At 35.6% G+C, this 20,936-nt stretch overlaps 1 protein-coding gene across 6 annotated transcripts in view; it reads left to right on the top strand.

The window, feature by feature from the left end:
* Positions 1 to 18,682, top strand: part of LOC105484921 (REST corepressor 3) — a 58,755-nt gene extending 40,073 nt beyond the window's left edge. For 5 of the 6 annotated variants that reach the window (XM_071079993.1, XM_071079989.1, XM_071079984.1 and 2 more), the window contains 3 exons: positions 6,502 to 6,559; positions 15,382 to 15,623; positions 16,084 to 18,682. In XM_071079993.1, coding sequence (XP_070936094.1) covers positions 6,502 to 6,559; positions 15,382 to 15,623; positions 16,084 to 16,428 — 645 coding nt within the window. In that variant the 3' untranslated portion in view covers positions 16,429 to 18,682. The remainder of the gene's footprint in view (positions 1 to 6,501; positions 6,560 to 15,381; positions 15,624 to 16,083) is intronic. The other variant, XM_071079992.1, reaches the window with a different exon arrangement.
* Positions 18,683 to 20,936: the final 2,254 nt, after the last annotated feature.

Consider the following 20,936-nt stretch of genomic DNA (forward strand, 5'->3'; position numbering starts at 1 on the left):
GATGTTATAAGACAAACTGATAAAAGTTGTATGATAGATTTATAAGCAAAGTATACAGGGAAACAAGTGGGCATTATTCATTCTGGCAAGGACAGTTAGAGAAGACTTCTTAGAGGGAGAATACTGCAGCTGGGGTTTGAAGGATAAGAGGGATTTTTTGCACATACAAAAATGACCAAAGAAGTCATTCCAAGCTGAGGGAATAATAAGAGCAATGGTTTGGTGTTGAACAGTACATTCAAAAATGTAAATCTAGTAGGGGAAAATTAAAAGCCCTTTTAAAAATGAGTCAACAGGTATTCCCTGAGCACTTACTATGTGCTCATTATTGTGCTAATTAATTGCTATTGAGGATTCCATGAAAATGTAAAACAGTCTTTTCTCAAGAAGCATATTGTCTATTTAGGAAGGCAAACATGGATGCAGAGAAGGAATGAACATGGTATATAAGAGATGTTAGGAGGGTTGAGTAGGGGCATCTTTGTCATAAACATCAGTGGGCAAGTCCAGAGTATAAAGTCCTTGTGAAAGCCAGAAAGAGAAGTTTGCTTTTTAAATTAAGTCAAATGGAAAGACCCTGTAGTTTCTTTAGTACAGAAGGATGTAAAGAAAAATTTTAATTATAGGAAAGTTATGTCATTATTATGCAGGATAAATTAGAACAGGAAAACTTTATAGCTGCTAAAATATTAAGCATGTAAGTTGTAAATGATTAAGGGGTATCAGTAGGGTTGGGTATTAGTTATAGGAATGGAAGCAAGCAGTAAACCCAAAGAACATTGCAAGGTAGGGAAATTAATATGTCTTCCTTGAAAGTATGTGAGAGTGTTGAGGGTGTCGCTGGTATGTCTTCTGCTTTTTGTTTTGGATGGAGGTAAATGGGTAGGTGGAGGAAAGATTGATGAATCCAGAAGGAAGAATAAGTATAACTGAAAAAGGAGTGCTTTTTGAAGCTATGAATTCTCCATCTATGGTTGTTTTCCTGCAAAGGTAGACGACATCCTTTCATTATGGATGTTGGGTGGAATTTTCAGCATCAAGTAGAAGGTTTAACTTGGTGACCTTTTCCACCTCTTTCAACTCAGAGGTAGTATGAATCTACCACTGACGAAAATGGGAAATTTAGCAGGGAAAGGATGGAGTAAAAATGCCGAATTCCCTAAGGATGTCATAGATAGTTCTAGAAGGCTTTTTGGGACCTTTGATATTGTTATATATTAGATTGTCTTATTTTATATTATTATATTATTTTTAAAGCAACAGCATTTCAGATAGGTGTTTTTGTAGAAGAATATACTCTGTGATACCATACTGTAGCTAACTACAGCTACCACACAGTTTTAGATTCCTAGACATATTCTAGTTGTCCTTTCTTTAATCTCTACCAGAGTTTCTCAGATTTAAAAGACAATATTAAAATCAATAACGTATGTGAGTCCTGTATATTTAAAATTTTTGACCCTATTTTTCTTCACTCTTCCCCCTCTTCTGCTTCCACTTGTCACACACTGACTGCTTAATCCTATACAGTTTCAACCGTCCCTTCTGCATTTTTCTTTTTCTTTCTTTTTTTTTTTTTTTTGAGACAATCTCACTCCCATCCCTCAGGCTGGAGTGCAGTGGCGTGATCTTGGCTCTCTGCAACCTCCATCTTCCGGGCTCAGGTGATTCTCCCACCTTAGCCTCCTAAATAGCTGGGACCACAGGCACACCACCACACCTGGCTAATTTTTTATAATTTTCCTAGAGACAGGGTCTTGCTGTGTTGCCCAGGCTGGTCTCAAACTCCTGGGCTCAAGTGATGACCCGCCTCGCCTCCCAAGGTGCTGGGATTACAGGTGTGAGCCACTGTGCTCAGCCCCTTCTGCATTTTTCCACTAAGCTGCCTCTTACAAAGGTTAGCATTGGCACTGATGACCACTTTCCACAACTTTTAACTTCTCATTCCCACTACCCCTCTTTTTCTTCCTTTAACTTTTGGGAGGTTATGTTCTCTTTTATAACTCTTCTTCTGTTCCCTGGTTTGTCTTCTATACATATAGGCATTCTCCAAGTTGTCCTCAAAATTCATTTCCCTTGTCTTGAATACACAATCTCATTGTTTTACTGTGTTAAAGTCATATCATATGTTCATTTAAATTACACAAATTTATCCAGACATTCAGTCAAATAAAAGAGAGAGAATGTTTAGCAATAGCAAGTGCAGTAGTGCTGGCAATTCTTCTTACACTCCATTTATTGAATGTATGCCCCACAGTGAGCAGTGGTGAACTGAGAATTCAGAATCCACTGTTTCTTTAGTCAGTCTTAGTTTCTGCATGCCTTCTGTGTGTCTCTTTGAACTGAGAGAGAATTTTGTGTGTGTGTGTGTGTGTGTGTGTTTGTAAAAAACAACACTACCCTAAATTCAAGCCAACAGCTTCATCTGTGGTTTAACTGAAAAACTAGTGGTCCATTCCAATGCTGGAGGAATACCTGGCTGTGTGGGTGTATTGAGAGACTGTGTGCCTGTCTCTGGCTACCTTTTTAAAGACATTTCAAGAGTAATCTTGAAAAAAATTTTTTTTTTTTTTTTTTTTTGAGACAGAGTCTCGCTGTGTCTCCCAGGCTGGAGTGCAGTGGCGTGATCTCGGCTCACTGCAAGCTCCGCCTCCCGGCTTCACGCCATTCTCCCGCCTCAGCCTCCCAAGTAGCTGGGACTACAGGCGCCCGCCACCACGCCCGCCTAGTTTTTTGTATTTTTAGTAGAGACGGGGTTTCACCATGTTAGCCAGGATAGTCTCGATCTCCTGACCTCGTGATCCACCCGCCTCGGCCTCCCAAAGTGCTGGGATTACAGGCTTGAGCCACCGTGCCCGGCCAGAAAAAAATTTTTTTTTAAAAATTGTAGGCCAATTTTAGACCTGAGTAAGAGAATGACTCCATTGTTTTTTCTTATAAAAATTTCCCAGACTCTTCAAAACTGTGTTTTAAATAAATGAATCTGATTTTAGCCTTAGGTGGAACCTGAACTCCACCTGAATGTCCAATACCTCATTCTCATTGTATCCCAAATTAAATTAAATCTTAGCCTCACCTTCCCACATCTCCCACAGCAGCATTTCTTGATTTCTCAGGTTCTTAACAGCATTGTCCTTCTCTGAGCTTTCCAGGATTAAAGTCTTATTTTAGTTATGATCATATCCCTGACCCCTTGCCCCCCAAAACAAAACATAACTATTGCTTATTAAATTTAGTGTGAACTTATCAACCTTGAATTTTACTACCCTTCCAAAAGTGGATGGCCCTTATCATATTTTAATTTAGTTAAATATCACCAGCTTGCCAGGCTATTACTTCTTACTGACACAAATACTGTTTTCCCTTACATGTGGATTGCCTTCCCATTATTTGCCTTTCAGAAGCTTTTCCTATTCTAAACCCATCTCAGTCTTCAACCTTTCCTTGTTCTGTTTCCCCACTTAAATCATTATGACTTTTTCTCTCATCTTGAAATTCCCCCATATACTCTGTACTTTTTAACTTTAAAGCTGTTTGTATTCATTCATTTTCTGATTTGTAAGCTTTCTGCAGTTTAGATGAAAAAAATTTTCATAATGCATGTTATTTTTTCTTTTAGTTTTTGTTACCTTTTCATTAATGATACCTTTCCCTCCAGTTTCTTTCAGATTTAATAAACATGAATTGATCAACTTTTATTTGCATAGGCAGTGTGCCAGATGCCTTTTTAGATATATTCTAAATATATCCTCATATTTAATTATATTTAATCCTTAGAGATACCTAAAACATCGTTATTGCAAGTTGTATGTACAGAAGATCCTCAATATCCAACTCGTCATTCATCCATGTAATGCATGGAGAAGCAAAAATTGCCAAACAAGAACATTGACTAATAAACCAATCATTTATAAAATTAGGCTCTACTCACCAACTCTTCCTAATTAACTTTAGCTGTTATCTGTCCCATTCACTACATTATCCTTCTCTGTCACTCTCTTGCTAATACAATGCAAATACAACACAAACCAAAATGAAATTGCATACTTTGCAAAAGATGAGAAACTTCATGAAGTCTCTTAAACTGCAAGAGAATGACATTAGTCACCTACAAAATTGTCAGATGAGTATCCAGCAGAATTAACCATTAAAAAAGTGATCACTCACAGGCAAGCACTTCACAAAAGAATAATTTGAGAACCAAGTATTAAGAGAGGACCTTGAGAAAATTGTTTCAATAAGCCTTTAAAGCAAAAAATGACCCATTTTATGATCATGTAAATTTCAAAGCCAAAGGATGTTGCACCATTGTATCATCAGAAAAGATATGCCAAAAATAAAGTGTATTAAACAAGTCATTAACTATTTTTTAAAAAGAGCTAATTTCTACAGGTTTTAGTTTCACATTTCAGATTGAACTGCAATCAACCTTTTATTTTTTTACCATTTACTATAAAATATTTTGACCTGTTTTAAATTGATTTCAGTACTAGTTATCCTTGGGTACCAAGGTCATCTTTTATCCACCTTACACAGCCAAGGTAGCATCAGATTGCCTGTGCATGAACTCAGTGTAAACTTCCTTAGTGTAAAGTTAGGGTCTCAATTAAGGATATATATCCCTTCTTTAAATAGAGTTCCTCCTCCATTCTTGTTACTCCCCTTTTGGGGGAACATATGTTTACCTAATTTTCCCTATCTCCTTTTTTTTTTTTTTCTTTTTTAGATTTGTTGTGCTCTTTTATTACTGTTTCTTTATGTCTCTCATAGTTTTTATCCTATTCTCCCCTTTCTCTTTTCCTTTTTACTGTTCTTCCTTTGCCTCATCACCAGGTTCCTAACCTTGAGGCTTATCCACTGTTTACTACCTCGCCTGCCCTGCTGTCCCTTTTTAATCTCCTCATTTAGAATACAGTGATTTGTTTTAGGTTTTTCTCTCGTTAACTCTTAAGTCCATTTTTTTTTGTTTTTTTGTTTTTTGCTTTTTCATTTTTCCTCTTTTTTTTTTTTTAACTTTGGATTTTTGTTTCATTCTTCATTCTGAGTACTTGCACCTCCTTACTTTTGGTGAGAAAGTTGGTGTTACCTAGAACCTCTGTGTGCTATAGAAACTCTTATTGCTAAGACCATGAGTGAGGTAAGACCTAAATGCCACTTCTCAAAGGAAGCCCTCTTTCTGTTTTGCCCAACATGCCCAGGTATTACACGGAGCCACTTTATCTTGGCAGTTCCTTCTGCAAACCCCTGCATGTTGGTGTATTTATTTCTGTCCATCTACTGTCAAAGGTCCTCGATTTACCACTCAGTGGGTATACACTAATGAAGTCTGATTAGATACTTGCTGTTGTAATATTACCATACTGAAAATCCTAAATTTAGGATTTTTGTGGGGAGAAATATTGGGGGGTCTTGAAAAAACATATTCTTATCAGGATCACTTTCTGCTTCAGAAATTTAAAGAAATATTTTAGGACTTAGGCCTGTTCTGTAGTCCTATGATAATTTATACCACTGTTTTCAGGTATGAAGGATAGGTTTAATCTTAAATATGAAGGGAAGAAATTTTGGAGTCATAGATCCTCTCTGAAGAAAATAAAGTTTCACCTGGGTGCAGTAGCTCACGTTTGTAATCCCACCACTTTGGGAGGCCCAGATGGGCAGGTCACTTGAGGTCAGGAGTTTGAGACCAGCCTGGCCAACATGGTGAAGCCTCATCTCCAGTAAAAATACAAAATTGGCCGGACATGGTGGTGGGTGCCTGTAATCCCAGCCATTCAGGAGGCTGAGGCAGGAGAATCAATTGAACCTGGGAGGCGGAGGTTGCAGTGAGCCAAGATCATGCCACTGCACTCCAGCCTGGGCATCAGGGTGAGGAAGAAAATAAAGTTTCTTGCTTATGGCCAGAGGTTTGAAACCAGCCTGGCCACATAGCGAGACCTCATCTCTTAAAAAAAATAATAATAATTAGCTGAGTGTGGTGGCAGGCGCCCGTGGTGCCAGCCATTACTTGGGAGGCTGAGGTAAGAGGATTGCTTGAGCCTGGGATTTTGAGGTTGCTGTGAGCCGTGATCATGTCACTGCACACTCTGGCCTGGGCAACAGAACAAGACCCTGTCTCAAAAAAGAAAAAAGGAAAAGCAAAGAAAGTCTCTTAAATGTTTAAAACTAGGCTAAAATTCATAGCTGCAATGTGTGATAGGAATATTATAGTTGGAAAATGGGAGACTAATAGATTTTCTCACATTTTAATATTTCTAATTAGAGCATAAATGCAAATGTTGTTCCTTCTCACAAATTGGTACATTTCCCTTTCATTATCTTTCTGCATGGGTAAAAGGTAACTCAGAATATGTATTTTTACTTTCTAAAAATAGAATCTTCATAAATCAGAGTTGTAGTAATCTCATGTCTGTGATTTGATGAAAACTTAAAAAAAAATAAGCACTTTGGAAAATGTCTGTCTTCATATCCTCATTAGGAAACTTCTCTTTAATTTTGTAGTCAAATCAGAAAATTAATGCCCGTTGGACCACAGAGGAGCAGCTTCTAGCAGTGCAAGGTATATTAAAGATAAGCAGTTATTGTTGTTAATAATTATTTAATTTGTCATGAAAGGTGACTACCCTAGTTCTTCCCTTCCTTTAGAAATTGATCAAGAAAGGGCTCTTGTGTTTATCACAAAGTCCTGGTGACCAGGAATTCTGTGTTGTATTTGTGGATGTGACATACTCAAGTCTACGTACATTTTGAGTCCTGAACAGCACATAATGCATTCTCGGCACTAAATAATTGATGGTGATAATTAAGCATGAAAAAGTCACATGGGCTCTCTGTGCTTTTCCTTTGATATTCCTGCAATTGGGTTCATTCTTACTATATATATCATTCATTGATAACTCAAAAGCATCAATAAACTATAGATGTTTCTGATTTCTCTACTTTGTAAAATAGTGTTTATCTGATAAATGTCAGGATTGAAAATATTAACTACATGCTTAACTTTCAATGTTTCATGCTTCCCTTAAGAGATGTACCACTGAATGCTTAGAAACCTGACTTTAAATAGGCATATTTTTGAAAAGAGACTTGAGAGATATCAAAAAATCACATTCAGCATTTTAAATGCACTATTTCTAAGAATGTTTTGTTGAATTATATGGTAGAAGACTTTTTTTTTATTAGGAATACCCATGGGCAAATTGGAAGCATTATAAACTTGGATTTTCTCATGTTTAAATGACTTAAAGACAAATTGTATATTTTTATTCATTGTTACGGATTTGTTTTCTCTTCATGATACATTTATGTGCAGGTCTGATTATACAATTTAAAGTTTGGTCTACATTTTGTTTCTTCCTGCCTGAGCACCTCTTTGTGTTGAGTGCTAATAACTTTTTTTTAATGTAGGTTAACTACTGTTGAGAGAGTGGGGCCCCAGTGAAACATATAAGCATACCTTTTAAAATGTTGCCAAATAGTCTTCAGAGAACATATTTAACACAAAAATGCTGTGCAGACATCATTCCGATTGATCGACTGATAGATGACTCTGCAGTTTGGATTAGAGAGAGTAAGAATTAGCCAGCCAGCATGATTTGAAAATGACACAGGAGGGTGCCAGCAGGATGATGTGTCAGCCCTTGCTTTGGCCTGTGCAGCATAGCACAGTCATTTCATAAAGAATTGATACTATGACACAGGGTGCTGGATGTGCATTGGACACATCTGTAATTATAGAACTGAGTTTCTGAATGAGTCAAAACAAGGTTTAGTTAGTTCATAATGTTCAAAAATAGCTGTTTTTAAATTAGGCTCTGCTAATTTAAATTATTGTTTAAAAAATTAGCATTTTCAGTGGCTGCTTTATATTCATTTAGAGCAATGGCCTACATGTTTAATATAGTCATTTTGAATAGGGATTTCTTTTATTCATGTAAAGCCACTATTTCCTTCTATCTTAGTAGCCTGGTAAAAACTGAACCCTGATTTCCAGTATTCAGTTGCTTAAAGACTAGTATATTAACTCTATATTTTTAAGAAATTATCCCAGTGAAAGAATTTTCTGAAAAGAGTGTCATAGGAAAAAAAATCTAGGCTAATACTTCTCTACACAGCACTCAGTATTTGATATTGCTCTATAGCAGTACTTTAAGTTATAGAGTCCATTGAATCTTTTGGCTGGGTTGGTTACTACCCAAAGCTGCATTCAAAGGAAGAGCAGTGGTAATATCTAAATATATAGTTTGAACTATATATGTGGACATAACTTATAAATATTAAAATAAAATAATGGAGTAGTCATATATATAACCAAACATTTCCTCTGTACTGAGGTATATTCAGTATTATACTATGTGCATTTAAAAAGTAACCCTTGAAGTTACACTAATGCAGCAGTTTGTATGGAAGTATGCATGTTTGCAGGATTTCAAAGGCACTTTTTAAATAATGTGTTAATGGTGTTAATGTCTCTGTTTTATTTATTCTTTGGATTTTTTTTGTTTTCATTTTTGGGTTTTGTTGTTGTTACATAAAATAAAACTATAAAGGCTATTCGTGCCCAAAATAGCTATTTTAAAGAGAATTTTAAAGTGTTATATTGTCTTATGTGCCCATGCATTTATATGGTGCTCAGAAGTGTGTCTTATAAATAGTATAATCATGTAGTAACGTCCCCTGTACCTGAGTTTCAGTGCAGTTAAGGGACATAATTTCAGGGTCTTTTAATACACAGTTTACTGTCTAGAAGTACTTATCTTAGCAGGCAATTGTTTTTGTTTTTTGGTAAACCTTTATATTATTCTAATGACCAATTTAGTTTTCCAAAGTAATAATAAACTTTTGATATTAACATGTTTTAATTTGTATAGCACTTTATATGCAAGACATTTTACACATACATTTCTGATTTGACACTTACTTGTTAAATGCTTTATTTTATCTGGCTCATAGTAGAAGACTTACAGTGACCTGCAGAAAAAAATATTGACTCTGGTGCAACTAGTGAGATTTACAACTTTACTATTAAATAAGTTTTTTTGTTACTACTCTTTTGAAACCAAACATATTGAGATCATTTCCTTTCCTAGGGCTTAAATATGTATTTCCCACCCTACTTTCCTGTTCCATCTACTCCTATAGTTGTTAACTAAATGTTAACTATTTAAATAAGTTTCCCTTCTTTCTTTCTTAATTGGAAGAGAGGGGAAACCATGCTCAGATGAAATAGGAATGTCTGTTTACACTTTTGTAATCAGTCACTTTATTATGTTAATTCTAGTTCTACCTATGTTATAATTTTAATAGAATTCTTCAGGAGTCTCCAGGTAGGATATCATTAATACTGCTAATTTAATCCTCAAAATATTTGCCAGGAAAGGTACTTCTACAGTTTCTATCAGTTGTTCCAACCCTAAGTATCTAATTTTTATTATGACCAAATTTTATTATGACCAATAATGATCTTTCCATATTTGTGTTAATGATAAAATATTCCTGTTTGTAGCTTATACATATATAAATATTTTTCTCTAACCTATAATGCTTTTAGAAGTTATCCTAAAATCCAACTTGATATTCATGATAAACAGCATTCAGAAATTAAGAATTTTTAAAGGGACTGGGTGTGGTGGCTCACGCCTGTCATCCCAGCACTTTGAGAGGCTAAGGTAGGTGAATCACTTGAGGCCAGGAGTTTGACACTAGCCTGGCCAACATGGTGAAACCCCATCTTAACTGAAAATACAAACAATTAGCCGAGTATGGTGGCGCACACCTGTAGTCCCAACTACTTGGGAGGCTGAGGCAGGAGATTTGCTTGAACTTGGAAGGTGGAGGTTGCAGTGAGACAAGATGGCACTCCAGCCTGGGCAACAGAGCGAGACTCTGACTCAAAAAAAAAAAAAAAAAAAAGAATTTTAAAAGGAATTTAAAAAGGAATTAGATTATTCTAAGTGTATCTTTTTTCCATTTAAAATGGAATGATGGTTAGCTGTTTTCAAAAAGCAATATGTTTAAATTATAGTACAAAACACTTTTTTAAAGTATGTAGAGGCTAGAAGTATGGTATATGGTATTTGCATTTTAATTATAAGCTGCCTCTTAAATATATTCATTTCCTAGTCAGTAGTGCTTAAAAAAAGCTTCCCAACTAAAATTTATGCTACTTTAGGATAAACAAAATTTTTTCCAATTGTATAAAGATATCAGCTTTAATTATTTTTATATAGTTATTTTTTATAATTACTACCTTTTTATATAAAACAAAATGACAGAACTATGTTCACATGACTTATGCTTATAGTAAAAGTTACCTTTTCTTGTAGTTCATTCACCTTTTTAAGATAAATGAATTTTCAAGTCTAGAAATTGTCTTTTTTCCGTCTCATACTAACAAAAAGATAGAAGGGTTTGTAAAGGAGAGAAAGTAGATTTGGCAGTTGCTTAAAAATAAAAGGATGGTAACACAGTACATGAATGATCAAAAGGAAGTAGAACGAGGAGATTTATCTTTCCATCTGAAAAGCACCCTTTTGCTTTAGAGATTATTTTTCTATTATAACAGATACCATAAGAACGGAGGTTCAAAAGTATAATTGTCAGCCCTCTGATACACTTACATTAAATAATTAATGATTCAAAATTTCCAGCATTTTTGTAATGGAATGTAACTTACAATGTGATTTTGACTTTTAGCCCTTCCATGTATACATCAGTCACTGTTCTGCTGCTACTGCTACCTTTTCTACCTTTTAATATGGAATTCTTGAAGAGATTTATAGGAGGTGGAAATACACACTCCCAAATGGCTTGAGTTTAAAATGTATGTCTTAATGATAGAAGAGAATAATCTCTCTGGAGTTTCTAGATGTTATTGTATTCCTGTTATTTTAAAAATATATTTTTGAAAAATTAATGTTTCCCAGTTAAACTAAGTACATGTTCACTTTAATAAATTTTGCTGTGAAAGCCAGAAAAAAAATCCTCTGAAATTTGATTATCTATAAGCAGCTTACCATGTTTCGTCTTTTGGGTGTGTTTTTTTTTTTTTTTTGTGGTCCAAAATCAATTTTTTTTTTTTTTTTTTTTTTTTTTTTTGAGACAGAGTCTCACTTTGTCACCCAGGCTGGAGCACTGTGGCAGTATGTCGGCTCACTGCAACCTCCACCTCCTGGGTTTAAGTGATTCTTGTGCCTCAGCCTCCCGAATAGCTGGGACTACAGGCGTTTACCACCACACCCGGCTAATTTTTGTATTTTTAGTAGAAACTGGGTTGTACCATTTTGGCTAGGCTGGTCTCGAACTCCTGACTTCAAGTGATCTGTCCACCTTGGCCTCCCAAAGTGTTGGGATTACAGGCATGAGCCACCATGCCCAGCCCCAAAATCAAATTTTAAAAAATGGTTTTAAACATACCAAAGGCAGCTATCCATGCTATCCCTTCTAGCTAAACATAAAAATAATTAAAAAAAAAAAAGATTCAGATTCTGATTTTACAGTTGGGAAATACCACATAAATTCTCCTGAAGTTACCACCATCTTACTAGCCAAAGATTTAAAAAAAAAAAAAAAATGTGTGGACAGACTCCACTAATTCAGAATGTCTGATAATTCAGATAATGGCTATGCTCATGTCTCTACTGCTAATAAAAATATCTTCTTTAGCAAGTTAAAGTATTGACAAGAAATGTTTAAAAAAGATGTTTTTGCCTTGGGTAATATAGATTCCTGGTTGGAATATGTGGGCTTTCATAAAATGTAATGATAACAGAATATCCTAATGACTTATATTTTTATGTTAATTCCCAAATAAAACTTTATAAAGATTATAAGGTATCATCTGCCACCATAGAAAGCCAAGTTGTTTCATTGTAGCTTTCAAATGAAATTTAGAAATTTGACTGAAAACAGTTTTTTTTCTTCCTGGGAAACGTACTATTTGTCTGTTTATTCCACTAACCTTTGAAAACGACTCACTTTGAAAGTCTCACTTTCCCTAGAAGTGAGACTTTAACAACTATAGTTCAAGCATACCTTTTACATCTTCAGGAAGGGAGATTGACTTAATCATATTTAACTCCCTTCCTGAGAAAGTAGTCAGATCACCTTGTTTATTATCAACTATGAAGAAATAATGGAGTGCCCTTCCCCCAGGGACAGATTGAAACTAGGGTAAGCTCTGATGCTGTAAGTTGTTCAAGTTAGTTGCTGCTCATCACTACCACGTGCTAGTTGTTTCAGAAGCCTAGCTGGAGATTCTTTTAAAGGAGCAGTCTCATTGAGTCAGTTGGGGTTTCACTAGAGTTTGCCTAGTTGCTAGCAACAGTATAGAGCTTAAGAGTTCCATCGTCTAACCAAAATGCTCTTGAGCTATGCCATTCTGAGTGTGAAGGTGATGAAGAATTCAGCCATATATATCTAATACCTCTTGTGGTTTAGGGAAGAACAATCGTATTTCCTTATTTCCTAAGCACTTCCTGTGTACTCAGCATTGTAGTAATGCTAGTACTGCTTTGTATTTTCTAGGACAGTACTTTCCAACCTTTTTCACATCATGGTACACAGAGAAAATTATGAAATTTGTCACAACACACTGGGGCGAGCAGATGAAGCTGCTCTTGTCCAAATGAGACTGCCAAGGAGCTCCAGCTATTCCAGACCCTGTCCAGCCATCCTTCAGGCTGAGGGGATTTGTTCTTAGGAACAAATGTGCCTAGATATTTGTTGGAATATCTAGGTTGGAATATCTGAGGTTGGAATCCTCAGCCAAACTACAGAAGTCTACAGTGTGGTCTGAGCCTTAAGAGTTTAACTGGCATACATGAGTTTATTATAAACATATTATAGTTAATGATAAGCATACTTGAGTGAGTTAGAAAAAGTTGTCAACATTGAACATCTCTAGAAACACTCTTACAGGAAGTAGTTTTGAGTTTAAGATATATAATTTTACAAATGTAACAATATTGGTGACAAGGTAAAGTCCATTGAACAAGAGAAAATTAAGTGGAAGATCAAAAGGAGTATAGTCAGAAGAAGGGGCACTTATTTAATGGAATCAGACTTGGGGACAACTTAAAGTTTTGGAATATATTTTGCAAAATAAGTGTTCTGAGGTTTATAATATCTTTAGACTTGGAGTCAGAGTTAGTTTAATGTGACGACTTCTTAGGAATACAGTCTCATCTAAGACTTTTTTTAAGGTTTTCACTTCTAAACTCATGTATTCAGTAGGTTTGACCATTGCTAGAATGTAAATTAAGTGTTCCTTATGAAAATTAGTAACTGATAGAACATTATATTTGGTTTCTAATTAGTAGTTAATCTTCAGTGCAGCAAACTCAAATTTAGAATTTAGAAATGGCACAGAGACTCACCCTTCTAAGAGTTGCTATTTTCTAAAATGTAAAAGTAGTAGAGAAGTACTTGAATATATAACAGTAACTCCTATCAAATATCCTTGGATTTTTATTACCAAATAAACTCTCAGTGGAATCTAGTCACTATTAGAATTTATAGTTAACTGTCACGTTCAAACTGGAAATCAACCTCATGGGTTTAAAGGGAGTATAAATTCATTTATGCTGATAAAATATTATAAACAGTGTCTATCGTTACTTTATTGTCATGTACATGTATTTTCCTTTGAGAACACTGCAAATGAGCATAGCTTACAAACCCAGAACTCTACCTTAAAAATGAGATATAATGGCCGGGCACGGTGGCTCAAGCCTGTAATCCCAGCACTTTGGGAGGCCGAGACGGGCGGATCACGAGGTCAGGAGATCGAGACCATCCTGGCTAACACGGTGAAACCCCGTCTCTACTAAAAATACAAAAAAAAAAAAAAAAATAAGCCGGGCGAGGTGGCGGGCGCCTGTAGTCCCAGCTGCTCGGGAGGCTGAGGCAGGAGAATTGCGCGAACCCGGGAGGCGGAGCTTGCAGTGAGCGGAGATCTGGCCACTGCACTCCAGCCTGGGCGACAGAGCCAGACTCCGTCTCAAAAAAAAAAAAAAAGGGATATAATTAGAGGATAGTAGTGTCAGACCTCCTGTCCAGAGTGCCCTTAGATAAAGGAATTCCCCTTAGAGTCAAGCCCAGCTAGTTTAATGTAGTCAGAGATGCTTATTTCCAAATTCTCAATTTAAAATAAAGCAGAATTTAAAAGTAGGATTGTTACATCATGATAGTGCTTTAGGGTAACTGAGTATTTCATATTAGTTGGTATTGGTAAGAATAGCATTTCTGCTGGGTATTAACATATCCATATATTCTCTCATCTGTGATCATATACATGTTGTTTATTTAAGCCCCCATATTTTTGTCTCTTTTCTCATCTCTTTCATTAATGAGTTACTGTTTTCTGGTATTTTTAAAAGCAGTTATCAAATTATAAAAATTTTCAACAACTTTTCTATTTTCTATTCTGTTTTGAGCTAAGTGCATCTCCTAGAATGAGTCTGTGAACTTCTTTTAGAATTCCCTTAAGAGGAAATTACTATCTATTTAAAATTCTATAGTATAGTTAACAATCTCAACTTCTTAAATCAATTATTACCCTTCATTATAATGAAACTTCCTTAGTGTAAAGTTAGGTTCTCAATTAACAATATGTATCCCTTCTTAAGTTTAAGGTAGTGATGATGAGCACAAGTGCTCTTCAGGTAGTCATTACTGTTACGTTATTCTTTAAGCTATAATCTTACATCCATTCAGTCTTTAAAAGTACTAGATGAGTTAAAATCCAACTGACTCTGAAAAAAAACTTCCCTTTTAAAAATCCACCAACTTGTGATGATTCTCCTGCTTTTCATGTTTAAGTTCTTACCTAATTTCAATTTGTTGGTACCCTGGTGGTATAGGCAAGTATTCATGTTGAAGTTAGTATTAAGACCAAAATTATAATGCTTTTCTTAATGGGGGAACCCTAAGGCTACTCACTCAGTCCATTGAGGGGATAAGAGAGATGGCTCATTCCCATCCAGTTTTGTTTACAAACGATGTTGCTCAAATTTAGGTGACTGGCTACTAGGGAAATAAATGAATGTGGAATTGAGGATGGAACAAAGAATTCAATGCTTTACAATAAATGGACTGTATTTGAGAGTTCAAGAGAGGATTGGAGAAAATAACTGAGTATGTAAAAAATGGTAAGTTTCTGATTGTTCAGTTGAAGGCAAGTGGCTGGCTCGATGAAATGACATAACTGATAGTTTTCATCTGTGACCCTGATATCTTAGCCTCTATCTCAGAATTGAGAACTGAGCAGAGTTTGTCAGAAAGGATTGTCATTGCTGGTATCTTTTGTGTGTGCATGATGTATAGTACACACAGCTCTCCTTATTGATCCTTCACAGGTGTATTATTTACTTTGCCTTCCAGGTGTCCGCAAATATGGTAAAGATTTTCAAGCTATTGCAGATGTAATTGGCAACAAGACTGTTGGCCAAGTGAAGAACTTCTTTGTAAACTACAGGCGTCGGTTTAACTTAGAGGAGGTATTGCAGGAGTGGGAAGCAGAACAAGGAACCCAGGCTTCTAATGGTGATGCTTCTACTTTAGGGGAGGAGACAAAAAGTGCTTCTAATGTGCCATCAGGGAAGAGCACTGATGAAGAAGAGGAGGTGTGTTTGTGTATGGAATTTCAGCTAATATGAGTTGAGGAATCACCATTTTGTGTGGTATTCTGTAAGGTTAATTTGTCAAGAGGACTAGCTAAATTGAGCATGAAAGGTTGACAATACACTTACTCAGTGGTGCATCTCTCGTGACGCTTAAGTCATAATGACATGCTAAGTTCTGATTCTAGAAGAATGGAGTGTATTGTTCTTTCATAGTCTTATTTTTATTTCCAGTGTTAAGCTGTTTACAAATAAAGATGCCTGTTTGGTAGCCTCGTTGGTTTTTGGTTTTTTGTTTTGTTTTGTTTAAAATAAAAGAAGCTTGTGCTTCCAATAAACACTGGTGTTATGTTTTTGTTTTGTTTTTGTTTGTTTTGTTTTTCCTGTGACAGCCCAAACTATATTGTATTAAGTTCATTAGGACTTACATCTCATACATGTATTTTTGTTTCCTCACCTCTAGGCACAGACCCCACAGGCTCCTCGGACACTGGGTCCATCACCTCCTGTCCCATCATCCACTCCAACACCAACAGCCCCTATTGCCACTCTGAACCAGCCTCCACCACTTCTTCGTCCAACACTGCCTGCTGCCCCTGCTCTTCACCGGCAGCCTCCTCCACTCCAGCAGCAGGCTCGGTTCATCCAGCCCCGGCCAACTTTAAATCAGCCTCCACCACCTCTTATTCGCCCTGCTAATTCTATGCCACCCCGTCTAAACCCAAGACCAGTGTTGTCCACGGTTGGTGGTCAACAGCCACCATCACTTATTGGAATTCAGACAGATTCACAGTCCTCACTGCACTAAAAATTAAATTGGACAGAGCTGCAGTAACTTTTCACCCCATCATTATACCAATGCTCATCTGACTGATGAAAAAGAGGAAAGAATAATCATTTCTAGATACTGAGGCTGCGAACTAGTTCTGTGGCAGTGGACTGGCATAAGTGGATGTCTAAGAAATTTTTCAGTCCACTAGACTAAAATGTTACACAACAAAAAGCCTCCAGTTAGCCTCCTTTCTAGAGTATATGTTCAGCAATGTTGAACTCATAAAAGGAAAAAAAAAAAGATTTAAGTATTCTATATACCAAGTTTTTGTTTTGTTTTTACTGTATTTATTTTATCGAGGTTCTTTATATTCCTGCCTCTTCATAGTCAAGGCTCTTAGTACAGGAATATTGACTTAGGAATTGTGAAAACTCCTTAAGTTTCTTAAGTTAAGGATGTTCGGCTTTTTTCTTTAATTTAATTTTTTAAAAACATTTTCCTATGTTAGGAGTGCAAGAATAGCCAGCATTTCAGATTTTGACATATGTTCATTTTATGCATATTTAAGAAATTATAGCTGCATATCCCTTCTTTCAAAAAATGTTGCTTTTTTTTCTAAAGGAATTTTAATATGTTCCTTTAAAAGAAAGCAATTTAATCAATTGCAAAGCAATTATATAAAACCACAAAGAATGTACTGAACCTACTAACCCTTTAACATACATTTTAGGGTCCTAGCGCAGAGTCCTTGTTTAAAGGTCATTGACTCATCATCTATCAGTAATGAGAGGATTGGAAGAATAATTTTGCATACAAATGAGGACTTAATTTGTTGAAATATAATCTCTTTAAGTTCCTTGAAAATGGAGTTGGGTTTTTTTTGTTTCTAAATGCTATCTGCTTTTAACTAGTAGTTGCCTACATCTGGGGACTTCAGAGAAGAATTATATTTTGTTAGTTATGTAGACACAGTGGTTATGGAAGCATTTATTTACAGTACCCTTTTCGTGTTTGGTTTCTGAACTTAAAATTGCCCTTATACTTAATAATATGGTCTGCATTTAATATGAAAAGTGTTTTCTTGATAAATCTCTATTGTACTATTTGGATACATTTGTGTATTCCTTGCAGCCAACCTGTATTTGTGGGATTGGTTTAGGGTTAAATCATCAACATTATTTCAAAAATAAATTTAAGAATTTGTTCTGTGTTATCTAAAGATGTATCAGTATATTGTCACAGTTGTGCTGTTAACTAAAAATGCTGAGACCCCTTTTTATAGAAGAACACAAAAGACATCAAGTCTTCTTAATTCAACCCATAATCATTAAGTCCTTACAAAGAATATTTTACAAGTGATAGTATTTCAACAATGTGTAATTAATATTTTTGATACAATGATTTCATATTGGAATCATTATTTGTGCAAAGGGACAGATCACTTAGATTGCTATACTAGTGGACATAGGCTAAATGTTTGCACATTCACATTCTTATCACATGTAGAATACTTCACAAAATAATAGTCAACATAAGGCCCTAATTTATGTTTTGAAAGATCATGTGTTCCCAAAATATTCCCTATCATTGGCTCCACAGCCTTAAAGTGCCATAGATTTAAGTTCATTGATTAGTTTTAATCTTTAATTTTAGACCACTTATTTCCATAAATACCCTACGTACTGGCATATCTGAAACTCTTTTTCCAGGTTAGGTTCTTTCTCATTGAATCATCTTAAATAGTTCTTGGACCTGAATTTAGCTGATTTAAAATTCTTAATATTCAACAATTTATACTTATTTTTTCTTTAAAAGCCACAGGGACAGTTATGTATCTTCAAATATCTAAAGCATTTTTTTAAAGCACTTAAATTGTCTTACGTATGTGCATACTATACCTTTACAGCGTTTATTGTCTTGTCTCTTGTCAGTAGACCTTCAGTACACAATATGTGGGATATGTCAGTCAAGTTGGTCAGCACCAGCATCTGTCCAGCTGTTCAGTATATTGTGATTCATTAAAAAATCTGTTCTATCCCAGACATGGGCCAAGGTGCTGTATCTGAGGGATGTGCTGTAATTTGATTTACATGCATTAGAGCACACAGTAGAAAAACCTTAGCTTCATTAGTAATATGACACATGTATATAGTGAGATGTCTTTATTGTGTGCTTTGCATATTTTGTAAATATTTTGCACGTCATTATTTTTCTTTTTTGTTTAAGCAGTGTTTGGCCTGGAAGAGTGATATGCTTGCTGCTTAATCAAAGGATTAAAGATTTAAAGATGTCTATGTCTTCTATTTTTATATAATTTCATGTCCTATGAGGAATTCAGTACCTCTTCACTGTGAAATTTGAAATAATGATTTTTATAAAAGCAAAACTAGAAATCTTTTAATGACAATTAATTTCAGGCTTATCATTTTTGAAAAATCTACACCAAAGTGGTTTTTTAAAATTACATAACTAAAAATAAATCACACTGTGGATACGTCTTATAAAACTAATGGAAAAAATGTTTTTCTATATGATATAATTCTAGTGTAATATGGATGAGGTAAGGGTAAGTTATGATCAAAACTTGTTCTTAATAAGCTTGCAATTGAGTAAAATAGAATATAAAATAAAGGTGAAATAATATGAAATTTTGTCTTAATGTAGGCCTACATTCTTTTTAGGAATGGATGTAGAGAGCAAGCCAAGAACATGACTATCATTTTTAAGAATATTCAAAATTGCAAGTACAGTCATGTCCCTTAACAATGGGGATATGGTCTGAGAAAGGTGCTGTTAGGTGATTTTGTTGTGCTGTGAATCAGATTGTACTTGTACAAACATAGGTGGCAAAGGCTACTACACACCTAGGCAACAGTCCTATGGTATACAGTAATATGCTGTACTGTATACTGTACTGTATGTACTGTAGTAATGTACATAGGCAGTTATAACAGTGGTAATATCTGTGTATCTAAACATAGAAAAGGTATGGTAAAAATACTATATATATTTATTTTTTGAGACAGGTTCTTACTCTGTTGCACAGGCTGGAGTGCAGTGGTGCGATCTTGGCTCAGCAACCTTTGCCTCCCAGGCTCAAGTGATTCTCCTATCTCAGCCTCCCGAGTAGCTGGGATTACAGGTGCCCGCCACCACACCTGGCTAAGTTTTGCATTTTTTAGTAGAGATGGGGTTCCACCATGTTGGCCAGACTCATCTTGAAGTCCTGATCTCAGGTGATCCACCTGTCTTGGCCTCCCAAAGTGCTGGGATTACAGGTGTGAGCCACCATGCCCTGCTGATGTTATAATTTTAAAGAACACCAGTGTATTTGCAGTCACTGACCGAAGTGTCGTGTGGTGCATGACTGTACTTGGGCTAAAGTACCTAGTTTAGTTATTAAGTATGTTGTATTAATTTTATGTTCCCTCCCGTTATCAAAAGGTTATGAATATTAATAACTGCTAACTAGTTAACACTGGGATGTCAGGATCGCCTCAAAAAGAAGAATAATCTGACTTAGAACTCTAAACAGAATCTCTCTCTCTCTCTGCATGCCCAAAATAAATGACAAATACATTCTTATTAGAGGACACACAAGAAAAATGTGTGTGTTTAAATTTAGCCATTCATTATAGATTACGTCGTTTATAAGAAAATAACAATAAATGAATACAGAAAGAACCCAAGAATCAAGTTCGAGAAACCATTCCATATTAGAAAATGTCTACAAGAAACTTTTGACATCTGATGTATGGTAGTACCTAAACTGTTTTCTTCTAGGAAAAAGTAGGTCATGTATAACTCCCCACAACTTACTTCTTTGTCATAACTGCCTTAGGGAAGGAATGTTCTGCAGCAGTATATTAGCGACAATGGAGTTTGAGAATTAAACACGACAAGGAATGCTCCTAAATGTGTGAGTTTGTGTCTAAGGGGCCATGTGGCTTTATCTGCCCTTTTTTGCTCTCCTAAGTCCTACAGAGCTAAGGGAGAAACAGTGAAGATCAGAAGTTAATATTGGGGGAGATGTTTGCCAATTGTCATTACTAGGTTTAAAGTAGACAACTGTTAATTAATAAAGGGAACAGGTCTTTACAATGCAGTAATTTAAACTTCAGAATCCTAAAGCAGGAATCTGGTTGTGCAGGGTCTCTAAGGAAAAAATGCTGGTGATATGAAGCAGAGGGATCTAAGAACAGTCTTCACAATGTAAATGACATCAAAGTTGATGTCTCAGAATGCTTCATATGTTTCCTTCCTTTGGACTATTTTAAGAAAGGTGAAATGTTTATTCTGTACAATTTAATCTTACTTGTAAGGTACAGTTACCAATAACTAAGAAGATGCTGAATAATACCACAACACAAGGTATCTCTTGAGGGATCTGTCTAGTTTACTACCCAGAACAGCTTTCTTATTTGACAGGATTTGGCTTGAAGAGGCCTTTAATCCAAAGACCATTTTTGTTGATATCCTACCCCTTCATCTTTTCCAAAAGAGTGAAAACAATCAGAATCATTGAGGGCTTGTGGCCTATGTAT

The sequence above is a fragment of the Macaca nemestrina genome, chromosome 1, assembly GCF_043159975.1.
Source record: "Macaca nemestrina isolate mMacNem1 chromosome 1, mMacNem.hap1, whole genome shotgun sequence".
NCBI classification, from domain to species: domain Eukaryota; kingdom Metazoa; phylum Chordata; class Mammalia; order Primates; family Cercopithecidae; genus Macaca; species Macaca nemestrina.